General features: G+C 47.4%; 1 protein-coding gene across 4 annotated transcripts in view; it reads left to right on the plus strand.

Annotated features, from left to right (window-relative positions):
- RC3H1 (ring finger and CCCH-type domains 1) overlaps window positions 1-18021 on the plus strand; it is a 343910-nt gene that overhangs the window by 176857 nt on the left and 149032 nt on the right. For all 4 annotated transcript variants that reach the window (XM_030205363.1, XM_030205364.1, XM_030205367.1 and 1 more), the window contains exon 12: window positions 6550-6938. In XM_030205363.1, the coding sequence (XP_030061223.1) occupies window positions 6550-6938 (389 nt within the window). The remainder of the gene's footprint in view (window positions 1-6549; window positions 6939-18021) is intronic.

Genomic DNA, 18021 nt, shown 5'->3' on the forward strand with positions numbered 1-18021 from the left:
ATGATATGCTGGGTTGCACTAGATATTCTGTAATGGAATCTGGATGCTCAGATGCCACTACAGAATAGCCTCTTACCATGAGGGATTGGGACACAAAAAAGGAGGCACCCACTTATAAAATTTCTCCATTAGTGGTTAAAAATACATGTTTACCTTCAGCTTGATTAAAAAGATATGTACATAGGTCAAGGAATTGTTTAAACTGCATGTGTAAAATTATATTACCATGTAGTTTTACCCTTGTTCTGCAGCCTCAAAAATAGAAGGTACAAGGATTGTGGGCAGTTTTGTACCCTTGTAAATATTTGATTTCCTAAGAGAACCTGGACAATTGTTTTCTTTTTGAAAATTCATTGTAATTTTTTACATAGAAACATAGAAAAATGTAGGCAGATAAAGACCATATGGTCTTTCTAGTCTGCCCATCCATGCCATCTACTCTCCCGATCACTCCCTTAGAGATCCTATGTACTTGTCTCAAGCTCTCTTGAATTTATTTATTCGATTTTATAGCCCATCTTACCAACCACACCCAGAACTGGTTACATGGTTTACATCCGTAATAAAACATAAAACCATCCACCAATTTTAACAATTAAACAGTCCATCAAAACTCATTAAAACAAGTGAGTTTTTGCAGCCTTACGGAAACTTAAAAGATCATTAATGAATCTCACCACAGAAGGCAGCTTATTCTATAACCAAACCAATGAATAAGAAAAAGCTAGTGAACGAGCACATTCCAGCTGGAAAAATCTTGCAGAAGATGAAAGAAAAAATCCTCTGAAACTGATAATGTAACACCCAATTTGTTGTATATATTGGTAACTTTTTGGACACATAGGTTGGAATCATATTTTGAAAAACTTTAAAACCTAGTACAAACACCTTGAAATAATACATCGTTTACTGATAGGATGCCAATGTAATGATTTGCGGGAATATTGGCTCATCGCTTGGCAGGGGTTCTGCCTGAGCTCATAGCGGATCCTCAGGTGGGATTCATTGAAGGGAGACAGCCAGTTAAAAATATAAGGAAGCTCTTGGCATCGTTGGAGTATGTGCGTTATATGCAGCAGGACACTCTGTTAATAAGTTTCGATGCCGAAAAGGCGTTCGACAGGGTGAAGTGGGATTTTCTGTTTCAGACATTAAGGGCCTATTGAATTGGAGAGTTCTTTGAGAAGGCAGTGCACACACTAAATAATGGACCCCTGGCGAGGATCTGGGTTAATGGTACATACACGCAAACATTTCAGATTAGACAAGGTACACGCCAGGGCTGTCCACTGTCCCTGCTCCTATTTGCTTTAACATTGGATCCGCTGATCCGGGAGATCATGGGGAATCCGGAAATAGAGGGGATCCGGATTGGGAGGGAGGACTTCAAAGTGTTGGCGTTCGCTGACGACCTATTAGTACATCTTTCCAATCCCTGCCAGTCCCTGAAGGTATTAATGGAATGCTTTAAAGAGTACGGGTCCTTCTCCGGCTTTAAGTTAAACACCCAGAAGTCGGAGGGGTTACCAACTAACATAAGGCTACGAGATAGATGGATAGGAGAATTCCCCTTATGATGGGCCGATGAGGAATTTAAATATTTGAGAGTTAGGATGTCAGCAGACCCACAGATGCTATATAAAAAGAATGTAGAAATGTTATTACAGGATACTGGAATGCAATTAAAACAGTGGCAATATTTACCATTATCTCTGAGTGGAAGGATAGCCCTGTTTAGTATGAAAGTATTTCCCAAATGGCTCTATGTGATGCGACAATTGGCAATATATATTTTGCAAAAAGATTTGAGAAAGCTCAGATCAATGCTTTCCACCTATTGCTTGGGTGGGGGTAAAAAACCAAAAATTCAATTGGAGAGACTCTATGGAGGGGGGAAAATGGGAGGACTAGGACTGCCAAATATGAGATGGTACAATTGGGTGTGCTTAATGAGATATTTGGCAGACTGGATTATGGGTAAGAAGAATACACGCCCTGGGACATAGAGAGGGAGCTGTTTCAGCCGCTGCACCCACATTATTTGCTACATTTATCACATAAAAATACATCGAAGAGGTGGAAACATCATGTACTATTATATCCCATGAGACGCACCTGACAATATTTGATGGTGAGGTTGGGGAGTAACCCAAATAATACAGATATGGTGCCGTTAATAGAGAATCTGAAATTTGGATCTGGATTAACACCGGGGAGAGTGACAGAATGGGCTAAACAGAGAATAGTTTATATATCAGATATGCTGTTGGAAACAAGGGAGAGCTTGGAGAATATAGTGGGGAGGGATAAAGTGGATTGGTTCACATATCTACAAGTCCAGAAGTATGTGCAGCAAGCTATAGGGGAGAACTGCTCTACGGGAGTATATAGAATGGTGGAGAATTTTTTCCTACCATCGGAGAGCGGCCAGATTACAGTCTCGGGGATTTATAAAGCTTTAGGTGGAATACATCCGCTCAGGATATATGAAGACATAGAGAGAAGGTGGGCAGAAGAGCTACAGATGCATGTGCGGGAGGGAGTGGTGGCACAAAGGTTGAGAGAGATAACTGCATATACACATAATGCAAGACACAGAGAAATTCAATTTAGAATTCTTACAAGAACATACTTTTCCCCTAAACAGGCATTCTATGCTGGCTGCTTGGAAATGCCTCAGTGCCTCAAATGTGAAGAATGCGTCAATATTACATATGCTGTATACATGTCCATTAGTGACAGAATTCTGGAATAAGATACAGAGATATAGTGGGACTATTCTAAAGAAAGAGATCTATTTAAGACTACAGGACATAGTCCAGGGACTGGAGAGGGGTAGGACAACACTCCAAAGGGTAGAATTCTTAATTATGTATAAAGTCTTGATCACTGGGAAGCAGTGTATTTTGCAACATTGGATACAGGAGGACTCGCCCACATTTTGGGGATGGAGGAATGTACTTCATGGGTTGATGGTGCTGGAAACGAGAGGGGCCCGGAACACAGCTAAATGTAAGATAGAATTTTGGGATATATGGGAGCCGTACATCCAGTCATTGGTGGGAAGAGCTCGCAGCTTAATTCTGAACTCCATGTCGATGTAATGCGAAGGGGGAGGGGGGCATAGGGAGGGAGATGGGGGACTGAACATAGGTTATTACACACACAAATGGATGGGAAAGGGGGAGGCGGGGGAGTAGGAGGGTATGATTGTAACATTTTAAGGCATGTATTCTAAGTGTCCTCTGTTGAATCAAGAAGGGGTGTTCATTGCCAGTTGTAAAGAGCTATGCAGATATTAGCAATATTGTTGAACGTTATTAGTGAATGTAAGGGGGGATTAGGGTTAGGGAGGATGGGTAAAGGGGGGGGGCTAAAGGGAGGGGGGAAACAAAAAAATGTTATTGCTGATTCTAGGCAGGTTGAATGCTTTTATTGCATTTGTCTTATGATCTGTTTGAAGTTTTACATATGTCTGTTTGGATTATTGTGGCAATAAAAAAAAGATTTAAATCTAAATTTGGGCTCCCCTTTGATAATCTCTAAGGTAGAAATCCGGTTCATCTGACCCCACCTCTTCCTAACTTTAAACCATATTCCCCCCAAATGTTTCAAAAAGGGATTGGTAACCCCTCACCCCCCCTCCTGGGAGTTCCAGTGTAGTGTACCCAATGGTTTTCCCAGAAAAATATATTGTTCAGACTCACCACTGCTTTATCCTGACACCCCTCCCAGTCAAGAATCATCCTCATTTGTGCTGCCAGATAATACCACTTTAAATTCGGCACTGCTCTACCCCCCTGCTCCGGAGCCCCCCACAACACTCTATGGGACAGCCGAGGTCTCCCCCCCCCCATATAAAATTAGAAAGAGATGCTTGTAAACGACCTAGGAATTTACGCGGAATGGGCACTGGCAAGGTCTGAAATAAAAAGAGGAGTTGCGGCAAGATATTCATTTTTACTACTGCAATTCGACCCCACCAAGATAGCCAAAGCCCCTTCCACCATGCTAGATCCATCCAAACCTGGTTCAGGACCATATCATAATTCAAACTATATAGACTCCCATAATATCTGAATGCCCAAATACCAAAAGTGAGTAGATACCCACCTAAAGGGGAAAGCACTGTGCAATCTGTCCTCCTCTTCTCCAAAGATAGTAACTCCTAATATCTCACTCTTATCCATATTAATCTTTAATCCTGCAACATATCCAAATTCCCGAAAGATTTCTAAAATAATTGGTAAAATGAGTCCCGGGTCTTTAAGATATAGTAAAACATCATCCGCGAATAGGGTCACTTGGAGTTCCACCCCACCTACCCGTAACCCTCTAACCTCCGAGTGTTCACGAATCCAGGTAGCCAACAGTTCCATATACATAGCAAACAACAATGGTGACAGTGGACACTACAACACCCTTGGCGAGTACACCTTCCAATATTGAAAAAGGATGTATGCTTGTTATTAAGCCGAAGACAAGTCCGAGGGTCCGTATAAAAAGCTGATATCCAAGCTCTAAAGTTGTCACCTAATCCTATACGCTTCATCACCTCCTGCAAGAAAGGCCATATCAAATGCCTTCTCCGCATCCAAGGCCATGAAGGCTACCCGATGTTTACTCTGCTGGGCCACCCACAAAAGGTGTAAAGTGCGTCGAATGTTATCTCCCACTGTTCTATGCGGTTCAAACCCTGACTGATCCATATGAATGAGTTGCGGTAAAACTCTGCTCAATCTATTAGCCAAAACCTTAGCTAAAATTTTTGCATCAACGTTAAGAAGAGAGATGGGTCTATAAGCTCCACATATAGTAGGATCCTTCCTAGGTTTTGGCAAAACAGTTATACCTGCCTCCACCGTAGAGCCCAGTAAAGACTTCCCTTCCAAAACTCCATTACCCGCTCTTACCAAGAGATTATCCACTTCTCCCTGCTGTCAGCTTTCTTATGCAAGATCCTCATGTCTTTTTAAGCTTTGCGTGTGACATATAGGGGCAGATTTTAGATGTGATGTGGAGAGGGGAATTCACACATCCAGGTTGGAATGTAGAGAATTCAGTATAGAGCCTCTTGTAAAATAGGTGCTGGACAGTACATGTATGTCCTTCCATGTCCAGTGGGAACAATGAGTTTCAAAAATCTGCCTATGGGAAAAACACATGCAGCCTCCCCCATGTGTATGTAGGAACAGCTTTTTTTAAATCGCTGCTCCCACTCTCCATATGCCTTGATCTATAGTACCCCTTCAGCCTCCCCATTGGCCTCCTTCAATGGACACAGTAGCTGATTCCCCACCTACAAACCCCCATCTCCGGCAAAAGTGAATCCCTCCCCATTTCCCTTCCAGCAGACCAAATTCCGACCCCCGTTGTCAGCCTAACTGGGGTTCCTGGTGGCCAGTGGGAGCCGGGAACAATGTCATTCCATGAGATTATTGCTTCTGGTCATAATGGCCATTTTGAGACCTGGGGGTTGTGCGAGCAGGAACAAGTGAGCATTGCTTATGCTCCCATATGACAGCAGTAAAGCTGGAGACAGAGGTCAGAAGGTTCAGGGAGTCTGCTGAAGAGGGATTCATTGTTACTGGGTGAATTCAAGTTGAGGGGATTGGCTGTTATACCCAGGGGGATTAAATGCTGTGGTTAGGGGAGGGCTGCGATAGGGGAATTGGAGGCTGGCAAGTGTGATCAGGGGGCCAGATCTCAGCATTGGCACAGACCCTTAGAGCAGGTACTTATAAATTCTTTGGGGTAAGTGTAAATCCAGATGTCTGGAATTTTTTTTCCTTGTAAGATGGGATATGATGCTCTCTGCAATGCCTCCTGCCAAAGTAAACCTGGAGGTTACCACACATATTTAAAAAAACACCCTTCCTGAAATGGCTTTTACACATGCAAGCCAATCTACATTAGTAAAGGGTGCTCTTTACAAGTGGGGATATCTCTAATTAAGGCCTGTATGTATTTTATTCAGGGAACCTTTGCATCTGTTGATCAGTCTATTTGATGTGTTTCTAGATAGGTAATTGACAATACCATTAGTAATTCTGAAGATTCCTTTTCCTCCCAGGATTTAGAATATAATTCTTCCTGGATATGTCTTCTCTATCACAGTTGGGGTTTGTAGAATACAGTATTATTTGGAGGTCAGCAGTAGTACAGTCTGCAGTGCAAAGATATAGTCAAAGGGGGTGGAGTAAAGGGGTTGGGGGTTGTATCAACTTCATATGGGCTGTTTGTATTAGGGAGATCTTTCACCATGAAAAGCAAAATAAGTATAAATGAATAAAGGTTCAGGATGGGGATGGGGTTACAACTATAATTGAAATTGTCATTTTCATTGTAATCATAGCTTAATATAAGGACAACAGATGAGATTTAGCTGATAGTTTTTTTGTAGAAGGCTGTATTTTTACAGTTTATATGTTGCATGTTACAGATTTAAAATCACAAACATTTAAATTAAGAAAAAAAGTGGGTGGAGTAACACCTGCAAAACTCTAATTCAGAATTAAAATATTTTTTTCTTATTTTTCTTATTTTCAGATGTCTACTATACATCTCAGTCCTCACAGTGTGTGTCCCGTTTTGTCCGACCTCCCCCATCGGCTCCAGAGCCTGGTCCTCCTTATTTAGACCATTACTCGCCATACCTCCAAGATCGTGTGGTGAGCTCCCAATACGGCACTCAGCCACAGCAGTACCCTCCGATGGGTCAGCCAATGTATGCACCACACTATGATAGTCGGCGTGTGTATCCTCCTGCTCAGTCATACCAGCGAGAAGAGATGGTCAGGGCAAGTCCTGTACCCATTGACATCCCACCAGCAACAGTGTCACCGTACATACCTGAAACAAGAGATCGCTACCAGCAAGTTGAGGGATACTATCCTGTGGGACCTCATCCTGGACAGATCAGACCTTCTTACCATAGAGTACGGTTTATATATGAATTATTATTAACTACTTTAAAGGAGATGCTTAGGTTATTTAATAATATGCACCAAACTGTGTGAAATAATTCTAGAGCTAAGCTTAGGGGTATGTAAGTGGTATGCATGTATTTTGCTCTTCTGGGGAAGGATCACTCCTGTGTGACTGAGAGAGAAGGGACATGTTACCTCTTCCACCCCTAGCCTACACAGGGCACCAGGGCTAAAGTTGGCTCTGAAAACATTGTAACCTCAATAACCACATCACATGCACAGATGAGCACTCAGCAGTCTGAAATCTGTAGCCTTGATGCACTAAAGACACATTGACGCACTGATCGCTATTTCCAACTCGGTAAAAATTACCGAGTTGGAAATAGCAAGTGATGCTCAGAAGAAGTGAGATGCAAATGAACTGCTCACAAAAACAATGAGCAGCTCAGTATGGGGGAGGAGCCAATCAGTGTCAAGTATGCGCAGAACAGCCAATCACTAAGCATGGCTTCTCTTTGCATGCTACAAATGGCTTTCATACACGCATACAAGCTGCATGGTTAAATTGCAGATTTGTTTTTTCTTGGAATCCCCATGCACGGCCTTACACAAGAAAAAGGCCATATTCTCTGAGGACATGCAGGCTCCAATATTCTTACAAGTGGGTGATGCTGATCGCATCTCCTGGTCCGACATTTTGCCAAAGCAAAAAATAGAAGTTTGTGGAGCGCAAGTGCCTTCCCACCCGTCGCACGAACATGGTCTCAGTTCTCTTTTTTCTGCGTGAGGAGAAGCAGAGGCGTAGCTAGGTTTTGGCGTCTGGGGGAGCAGACTTTGTAAAATAGGCGCCAGACATGGGCATAGTTTGTTTCAATTTGGGGGGCAAAGGATGTGGCTTGGCACATTTGCATATTCATTTGCATATGTACATCTCATACATATTTGTTAAGGCCATTTAAAAAAACACACACGCACCAGACTAAAATGCTGAATATGAAGCCAGCATATCAAAAACAATAGGGCCAGACACTTTATGAAATAACACAAAACCCTACAAAAAGACACTCAAAATCTATACAGAAAACTTAACACAAAAGAGCCCTAACTCACCTATGAAAATACCCTGGACCCTAGAGCACCAATATACCTGCTACTGGAAAATGGAACAAGCTGGACTGTTACACATTCCTACACAAAACACTACATGCTAGCAGAATCAGTCACCTCAGTCACATATGCAAGACACGGACAGACCCTGATGTGATACAAAATAGGGAACCACAAAAAACATGCCCACAAAAACTGAAATATAGATCTCTTCAAGAAAGCCAGACTCTGTAAGCAGTGCAAATACTGGTAAAAGAGAAATGAAAAAAAAATGTACATTTCACAAAGCAGGCACATCTTAGTCCTTAAAAAGCATTAAATAAAAAGAATGTTTTGTTTTCTACCTTTGTTGTCTGAGCATTCTGTTTTTCTAGTTGGGCTGGTCCCAGTCTCTTTTCCACTTTTCATGTGTCAGTCTTCTCCTAAATTCTTTTCCAGCTTGGCTTTTCCATTTCTTTTCTTTGCTCTTCTCTTGTCTTCTTCCTGTCCTTCTCTGCATCTGTCTGGCACTGATCTTTCATTTTATGTTCCCCCCCCCCCCCCCCCCCTTTTACTCACTCTTTAGTCCTTAGTATTCATCTACCTACTAGCTTTGACCAGCTCCCTCTCATTCCCTTTCCAGCACTCCCATTCCCCCCCCTCTATCTCTCCCTTACCCAGTCTCCTAAGTTCTTCTCCCATCTTTCACCCACTTCATAAGTGTTTTTCTGATCATGCTGGCCCAGTATCAGATTCTGCTGCTATCTGTCCTCTTAACTCCATTTCCAGGGCTTTCTTTCCATTTATTTCTTTACTTTCCTCCTTTCTTCTTCATTTCTTGCTCTATATTCATAAGTAAAAGCTGGGTCCTCTGCAGACTTGACTGTCCAGTGGATCCAACTTCTGCCTATTTTCTCCATCCATGTGCAGTTTTTCTCCTCTCTTCCATTTCCCTCGTCTCATCTCCTTCCTCTTTCTTCCGTCCCCTCCATCCATGTCCAGCATTTCTTCTCTCTCCCTTCCCCTCCATCCATGTGCATCTCCTTCCTCTGTCTTCCCTTCCCTCCATCCATGTCCAGAATTTCTTCTCTCTCCCCTCCATCCATGTGCATCTCCTTCCTGTCTTCCCTTCCCTCTCCTCCATCCATGTCCAACAATTCTCTCCTTGCCCTCCCCTCCATCCACCCATGTCCAGCAACCCTCCTCTCTCCACTGCCTTCCCCTCCATTCATGTCCAGCAACTCTCCTCTCTCCCCTGCATCCATGTTCAGCAACTCTCCCCTGCCCTCCCCTGCGTCCATGTTCAGCTGTCTCCCCTCTTCCCTGCCCCCTCCCCTGCATCCATGTTCAGCGATTTCTCCCCTCTTCCCTGCCCCCTCCCTTGCATCCATGTTCAGCGATTTCTCCCCTCTTCCCTGCCCCCTCCCTTGCATCCATGTTCAGCGATTTCTCCCCTCTTCCCTGTCCCCTCCCCTGCATCCATGTTCAGCGATTTCTCCCCTCTTCCCTGCCTCCTGCATCCATGTTCAGCAATTTCTCCCCCTTCCCTGTCCCCTCCCCTGCATCCATGTTCAGCGATTTCTCCCCTCTTCCCTGTCCCCTGCATCCATGTTCAGCAATTTCTCCCCCTTCCCTGTCCCCTCCCCTGCATCCATGTTCAGCGATTTCTCCCCTCTTCCCTGTCCCCTCCCCTGCATCCATGTTCAGCGATTTCTCCCCTCTTCCCTGTCCCCTCCCCTGCATCCATGTTCAGCGATTTCTCCCCTCTTCCCTGTCCCCTCCCCTGCATCCATGTTCAGCGATTTCTCCCCTTGCCCTCCCCTCCATCCACCCATGTCCAGCAACCCTCCTCTCTCCACTGCCTTCCCCTCCATTCATGTCCAGCAACTCTCCTCTCTCCCCTGCATCCATGTTCAGCAACTCTCCCCTGCCCTCCCCTGCGTCCATGTTCAGCTGTCTCCCCTCTTCCCTGCCCCCTCCCCTGCATCCATGTTCAGCGATTTCTCCCCTCTTCCCTGTCCCCTCCCCTGCAACCATGTTCAGCGATTTCTCCCCTCTTCCCTGCCTCCTGCATCCATGTTCAGCAATTTCTCCCCCTTCCCTGTCCCCTCCCCTGCATCCATGTTCAGCGATTTCTCCCCTCTTCCCTGTCCCCTCCCCTGCATCCATGTTCAGCGATTTCTCCCCTCTTCCCTGTCCCCTCCCCTGCATCCATGTTCAGCGATTTCTCCCCTCTTCCCTGCATGTATGTTCAGCGATTTCTCCCCTCTTCCCTGTCCCCTCCCCTGCATCCATGTTCAGCAATTTCTCCCCACTTCCCTGCCCCCTGCATCCATGTTCAGCGATTTCTCCCCGCTTCCCTGCCCCCTGCATCCATGTTTAGCGATTTCTCCCCGCTTCCCTGTCCCCTGCGTCCATGTTCAGCGATTTCTCCCCTCTTCCCTGCCCCCTCCCTTGCATCCATGTTCAGCGATTTCTCCCCTCTTCCCTGCATGTATGTTCAGCGATTTCTCCCCTCTTCCCTGTCCCCTCCCCTGCATCCATGTTCAGCAATTTCTCCCCTCTTCCCTGCTTCCTGCATCCATGTTCAGCAATTTCTCCCCTCTTCCCTGCCCCCTGCATCCATGTTCAGCGATTTCTCCCCGCTTCCCTGCCCCCTGCATCCATGTTTAGCGATTTCTCCCCGCTTCCCTGTCCCCTGCGTCCATGTTCAGCGATTTCTCCCCTCTTCCCTGCCCCCTCCCTTGCATCCATGTTCAGCGATTTCTCCCCTCTTCCCTGCCCCCTCCCTTGCATCCATATTCAGCGATTTCTCCCCTCTTCCCTGCCCCCTGCATCCATGTTCAGCGATTTCTCCCCTCTTCCCTGCCCCCTCCCCTGCATCCATGTTCAGCGATTTCTCCTCTCTTCCCTGCCCCCTGCATCCATGTTCAGCGATTTCTCCCCTCTTCCCTGCCCCCTGCATCCATGTTCAGCAATTTCTCCCCTCTTCCCTGTCCCCTCCCCTGCATCCATGTTCAGCAATTTCTCCCCTCATCCCTGCCCCCTGCATCCATGTTCAGCAATTTCTCCCCTCTTCCCTGCCCCCTCCGCTGCATCCATGTTCAGCGATTTCACCCCTTTTCCCTGCCCCCTGCATCCATGTTCAGCGATTTCTCGCTTCTTCCCTGCCCCCTGCATCCATGTTCAGCATCCTTTTCATGCCTTTCAGCTCATTTTTTCCTCAATTTTTATTGTGGTTTTCTTATTTTCTTCCTTTAAACCCATCCTTTATTTTCTTAGCTGTTTTTGCCCGAGTTTGTTTGCTTCCTTCTTTTTTTTTTTAATAATTTATTTATTAAATTTTTTAGTAATAACAGCACTTCTTATTTCTACAGATCAATACAATGACAAACATTTTCTTCTTATCAATCTTGCCTAAACATATGTATTGAAACCCACTCCCACCTCTCCCACCCCCCTCCCCTCCCACCAGCTTTATGGTGATGGTATTAAGCTATCTCTTGAATGTTCATATGATTGCCATATTTTCTGAAACATTTGAAGATTACCTTTTCACATGGCCGTCAGCTTCGACATCTGGTACAGGTAATCTAATTTGCAAACTACCGTTCGCATCTGTGGAGTATCTAATTGTTTCCATGCCCTTGGTAATGCCATCTTCCTTAACATCCCTCCGGACCGGACCAGGATTGGACTGATGGGTTGTGCTCGCCTTCCAGCAGGTGGAGACTGAGAATAAAACTGTGACTCTAGAGAGCCAATAAGAGCCCTGGTCATGTGACCCTAGCCTCAGTATTTTCTCAGTCTCCCAGCAGGTAGGAAGTGAGCCCATTAGTCTCTCTCTTTTCTTTTTAAGATATTAGAGATATTCAGAATATTTCTTCTGTGCCTGGAATCTCAATTAGACGCTGAACAGGGCTTCCTTTCTTTTTCTTTCTTTTACAGCCTCTGGGGTGTTAAACTCGGGTGTTAAACTTAGCTGGGAAGGGCTACCCTTTGGTTAGAAAGGTGTATTGCCTTTGGGAGAGGCAGCCACTCTAGGAAGTTACTAGAATATATATTTTTTCTCTCCCCAGATTTTTACTGAGCAAGCGCAGCTGTTAAAAAAAAAAAAAAAGAAAGAAACTAAACAAAACCCAGACTGCTAACAAGCAGGCAGCTCTGTGCTATTTTATTTCTTTTCAGCACCTTTCTATTTTTTAGCTCAGCTGTTTAAAAAAAAAAAAACAACAAAAAAAAAACTTAATAAGATAATAGTGTCTGGGGCCTTCCGAGCAATTTTCTTCTCAGAATTCTTTTCTTCATTTTTTTTTTCCTCGCGTTTTGGGCAGCGAGCGGCAATTTCTTTAAAAAAAAAAAAGGTGCGAAGCGTTGGCCCTTGGCCGCAAAAAGCTCCGCCATGCAGGGGAGGCTCGAGCATGCTTTTGTCAGCGCCAGAGTATTATTTTCTACGGAGTTACGGGTTCCTTTGGGGCCTTTTTGTCGGGTGGAGTCAGCGTTTTTTCTTGCTTCGTCGTTTGCCCGATCCCTCGCGTCTGTGGCTGTGTCCTCCGTTATTTTCCCTCTTTTAATCTTTAGCGCGGAAGGCGGCCATTTTGGTCCTGCAGCTGCAGCTTCTTCGCAGTAGCGCTTCTCGGCTGTTCTTCTAGTATGCAGGCAAAAAGGAAGGCAGTGTGGTTCGTGTACTCTGTCGATTCTCAGGAGACGGGCATTTTTTTTTCTCCTGACATTCTCCAGATATTATAATTCATATTACCTTGAGGAAGTTTTGGGAATCCATGGTTCGTCTAGGGTGTTACTGTTTTAGGTATTTTAGGTTTTAAATGGAAGGCGTTCTGGCTTGCTTTTGTGCCTCTGTGCAAATCCTTTTCCGCCTATTATTTCAGGTGGGTTGCTCTGTAATCTACAGTAATTTTTGTCTGTGGGTTCCCAGTGTTGTGGCTGTAGCATATTTCTTTACATTTTTTTCTTTGAGGGTATGTAGATACTGCATGGTTGTACCTTCATTTTTTACTAATACTATGATTTCAAAGTTTACTTTTCCTGGCATGCTTACATTCACTGCATCTTTGGCAGTGAAATCTAAATAATTGAATGAATGAATGAAATACATAATGATTATGTCCAGGTATGATAATTTATTTCTAGCATTATATATTACACTTTTACACATTATTTTTCAGATTTTTTCAGATATGCTCTATGTGTGCATATTTGTCTCTTCTGTTGTTCTCACCTATTAGTTTTAGGTTATGCAATCATAGGTACATGCCACTCTCACCTGTTTAACTTTATGTCATGAAATCATGCTACTCTTACAGGGCAGTCATCTTCTTATTTCCTCTGTCCAGGGGTTCTTGCGGTGTATTTTTAGCTGGTTATGCTCTTCACTTCGCCTCCTCTCTTGCATGTTTTCAGTAGTTTTCTATCGCTCTCACGGTAAGGCACGTGAAGTAGGGGTCTCCCTACAAAGGCTCTTGGACCTTAGACCATTTCCTCTCTTGATTCTTCTGAATGCAATTTTACTTTCTAGTTCCTAGGAAGGAATTTCCCTTCATCCTATTTGGAATCTCACTGCCGTCAAGCGCACTCTCAAAGTCTCAAGTCTTTATCACAAGAACCTAGTTCCTAAGAAGGAATTTTCCTTCCTCCTATTTGAATTCTAAATGCCGTCAAGAGCGCTCTCAAAGTCTCAAGTTTTTATCACGAGAGCCTTCGATCCATAGTGGCGCTTCGTGCAGCTAATTTTTTTGATACAAACTTTTCTGCATATTTCTCTCAGAAGAATTACTGAGAAGGAAAGAGCCCAGTGTGAAGGAAGCTAAGCAGGGTCAGCCCTGGCTGGGTCCTGGAAGGGTGACCAGTTCACAATACGCAATATTCCCTATCATCAAGCCGATCAATCCATAGACTGGTGGGTTGTGTCCATCTACCAGCAGGTGGAGATAGAGAGCAATCTTTTGCCTCCCTATATGTGGTCATGTGCTGCCGGAAATTCCCCAGTATGTTCCCTATCTCAGCAGGTGTGTGGTCGCACAGCAGCAGCTCTGGCTAGGTCTCCAAGCCTAATTGTTTAGGTTTTGTTGAGTACCTGGGGTTGAGGGCTCTTCGTGAGCAAGTGCAAACCTGGTGGTGCCAGGTCCCTCCTTTTCTCCCCCCTCCCGCTGGCTCCGTTAAAAAAAAAAAAAGATTTTTAAAAATGTTCAAAAAGGACGTCCATTTGCAGCTGCTCACTGGAACAAGTCGTCGCTGCTCGGAGCAAGAAGCAGGTAATTTTTACCTTTTACTAGCGGGCAGGGGGTTCCCCGAACGGTCTCCATGTGGCCATGGCCTCGGATGGCAAGGGCGTGAAAACACGCTCCCCCGGAATGCGTTCGCGCCCCTAGCGCGGAAGTGGGGTGTCCGAAGGCAGAGTTGCCTTTTTTGGGCGTCCTTTCGGAGTCGGGAGAGTTCCCCGGTTTTTCCTCCGGTGCGGCGGCCTTTCCCGCCTTAGGCGGCCATCCCCCGCTGGCCGCCCTCCTGGTCGTGACCGGCCACGCTGCTCGGACGGCGTCTTCTTGGGCTGCCCTCGAGGGGGGAGACGTTAACAGCTTGGTCGTCCTTGACTCGGGCGACGGTAAAAAGTCGGCGAAATTAAAGCGCCATTCTTCCCGCGCAGCTCCGTCTCGGAGTTTCGCGCCGGATGCCATTTTGGACGCGCAACACGCCTCTCCCCCGCTTCTGGGAGCACAGATGGAGGGCGCCTCTAGGGTCACGGCACAGGCTGCAGAAATGCACAGACTGGAGAGTTTCTCCCCTGAGTTCATTTTGCTGCTGCATCAGGCCTTTCTTATGCAGAACACTGCCCCTGCTCACCTCTCTGATAGGGGTGATGAGGCCTCTATGCTTAAGCGCCCTCGGGTGGATCTTCCACCCCCGGGGGACTCGGTCTCCTCTGATGTGGATGACGGCAGCGTGTCTGAGTTCTCCCAGAGATCCTTAGCGGACTCTATGGAAGAGACTGATCCTCGCTCGGATGGAGCGGACGACCCCTCTGCAGCGCGGCTTTTTTGCTCAGAGGATTTGCCCAACCTGCTTGTGCAGGCCATGAGCATTTTGAAGATTGCCTCTCCAGAGGAAGGCCCTCTCTCAGCCTCTACTGGCTCCGCCATTATGCTGGGAACGAAGCGCCCGCCTAGAACCTTCCACGTTCATGAAGCCATGCAGACCTTAATTTCAGCGCAATTGGATGCCCCTGAAGCGAGCCTGAAAGTAGCCAGGGCTATGTCCCTCCTGTACCCCTTGCCTGAGGGGGAACGGGAAGCCTTTGGCCCACGGTAGATTCCTTAATCACTGCCGTGACTAAGAAAACGGCGCTGCCGGTGGAAGGTGGCACTGCCCTGAAGGACGCTCAGGACAGGAGAATGGAGGCGGCCTTAAAGTCGTCCTTTGAGGCGGCCACTCTGAGTTTGCAAGCCTCGGTTTGCGGCTCCTACGTGGCTAGGGCGTGCCTGACTGTTTTGCAGCGGGCTTCCCCCTCGGACCCTTCCTGGAGGGCGGAATGGCCGACCCTGGAGTCTGGTTTGGCCTACTTGGCAGACTTGCTGTATGATGTTTTGAGAGCCTCGGCCAAAGGTATGGCTCAGACGGTCTCTGCGCAGCGGTGACTCTGGCTTAAGCACTGGTCTGCTGACCATGCCTCTAAATCTCGCCTAGCCAAGTTGCCTTTTAAAGGCAAGCTGCTCTTTGGGGACGAGCTGGACAAGATCGTGACGGAGCTCGGCACGTCCAAGGGCAAGAGGTTGCCGGAGGTCAGGACTCGGGCCGGCAGTACCCGTCCTGGTTCCTCTAAGGGCCGATTCCAGGAAGCCCGTCGGTATCGCCCGGGCAAGTCGGCCTCCTCTGCCTCCGCTTCCTTCAAACGGAACTTCTCCCCCAAGCAGTATTCCTTTCGCAGGGACCGCCGTCCCGGAGGTTCGTCCTCCGGCCCGCCCCCAGGGTCGCATACCCAATGACGGGGACCTGGTCCATGGCCCAGTGCAGATAGGAGGAAGGTTGTCCTTGTTTCTGGGCGAGTGGACCAGGGTAACTTCAGACGCTTGGGTTCTGGAAGTCATCAGAGATGGCTACAAGCTAGAGTTCTGCCGACCCCTAAGAGACGGGTTTGTAAACTCTCCTTGCAAGTCTCGGGTCAGAGCAGCTGCCGTGCAGCAGACTTTGAGCAACTTGATCCGCCTGGGCGCGGTGGTCCCGGTGCCAGTAGATCAGCTTGTCAAGGGGCGCTACTCCATTTACTTTGTGGTGCCAAAGAAAGAAGGATCTGCTCGGCCTATTCTCGACCTCAAGGGAGTCAATCGGGCCTTGAAAGTTCGGCACTTCCGGATGGAGACCCTCCGCTCCGTAATAGCTGCGGTGAAAAAGGGAGAATTCCTGGCCTCCCTGGACATCAAGGAAGCTTACCTACATATTCCCATCTGGCCGCCTCATCAGCGCTTTCTGTGCTTTGCAGTACTGGGCCAACACTTCCAGTTCAGAGCCCTCCCGTTCGGGTTGGCTACGGCTCCGTGGACCTTCTCCAAAGTAATGGTGGTCATCGCGGCCTACCTCCGCAAGGAGGGAGTGCAAGTCCATCCCTATCTGGACGACTGGCTGATCCGAGCCCCTTCCTATGCGGAATGCGGGAGAGCTACAGACAGGGTCATTGGTATTCTGAGCTCCCTGGGATGGGTCATCAACTGGGAGAAAAGCCAGCTGCGCTCGACTCAGTCCCTGGAGTATCTGGGAGTTCGATTCGACACCCAAGTGGGCAGAGTGTTTCTGCCGGACAACCGGAGTGTCAAGCTTCGGACCCAGGTGGACCAGTTCCTAGCCTCCTCTACTCTTCGAGCTTGGGACTATGTGCAGCTGTTGGGCTCCATGACGGCCACGATGGAGGTAGTGCCCTGGACTTAGACTCTCGGTGGACGGCCCTCTGCGGCTGCCAGCGGAGCGGGGCCTCTTACATCAGGGTCCCGTGGTGATGGAGGATCCCTCCCCCTTTGGTCTTACGGCCTGGCTCTTGAGCGGAAGCGGCTGAGGAAGAAGGGCTTCTCAGACAAGGTCATCGCCACTATGCTGAGAGCGAGGAAGCGCTCTACTTCTACCACTTACGCCAGGGTTTGGCGTACCTTTGCGTCGTGGTGCGAGGCAGGCTCTGTATCGCCCTTCACTGCTCCAATATTTTCAGTGTTGGCGTTCCTGCAAGAGGGGCTGGAGAAAGGCCTGTCGCTCAGTTCACTGAAAGTCCAGGTAGCGGCTCTAGCTTGCTTCAGGAGTCATCTGAAGGGGGCTTCCCTGGCCTCACAGCCAGATGTGGTACGCTTTCTCAAAGGAGTTAATCACCTGCGCCCCCCTCTGCACTCGATAGTGCCTATGTGGAATCTCAGTCTGGTGCTACAGACCTTGCAGAAGCCGCCCTTCGAGCCCTTGCCAAGGGCATCACTGAAGGATCTGACGTTGAAAGCGGTCTTTCTGGTGGCTATCACATCAGCCAGAAGAGTTTCCGAGCTCCAGGCGCTCTTGTGTAGAGAGCCGTTCCTGCGATTCACTGAGGCAGGAGTATCGATTCGCCCAGTGCCTTCCTTCCTGCCCAAGATTGTTTCTCGAGTCCATGTGAATCAGCAGCTTTACCTACCCTCCTTTCGTAGGGAGGACTACCTAGAGGAGTACCCTGCGCTCAAATACCTGGATGTTAGACGGGTCATCATCAGATACTTGGAAGTGACCAATGATTTCCGGAAGTCGGATCACCTGTTCGTGCTGTTCGCAGGCCCTCGTAAGGGTCTGCAGGCATCTAAGCCTACAGTGGCACGTTGGGTCAAAGAGACGATCGCGTCAGCTTATGTGGCGGCGGGGAAGATTCCGCCTATTCAGCTGAAGGCACACTCTACTCGAGCACAAGCAGCCTCGATGGCGGAGTCCAGATCTGTCTCCTTGGAAGAGATTTGCAGAGCGGCTACTTGGTCGTAGGCTCATACCTTCTCAC

Source organism: Microcaecilia unicolor, chromosome 6 (genome assembly GCF_901765095.1).
Source record: "Microcaecilia unicolor chromosome 6, aMicUni1.1, whole genome shotgun sequence".
In the NCBI taxonomy this organism is placed as follows: Eukaryota; Metazoa; Chordata; class Amphibia; order Gymnophiona; family Siphonopidae; genus Microcaecilia; species Microcaecilia unicolor.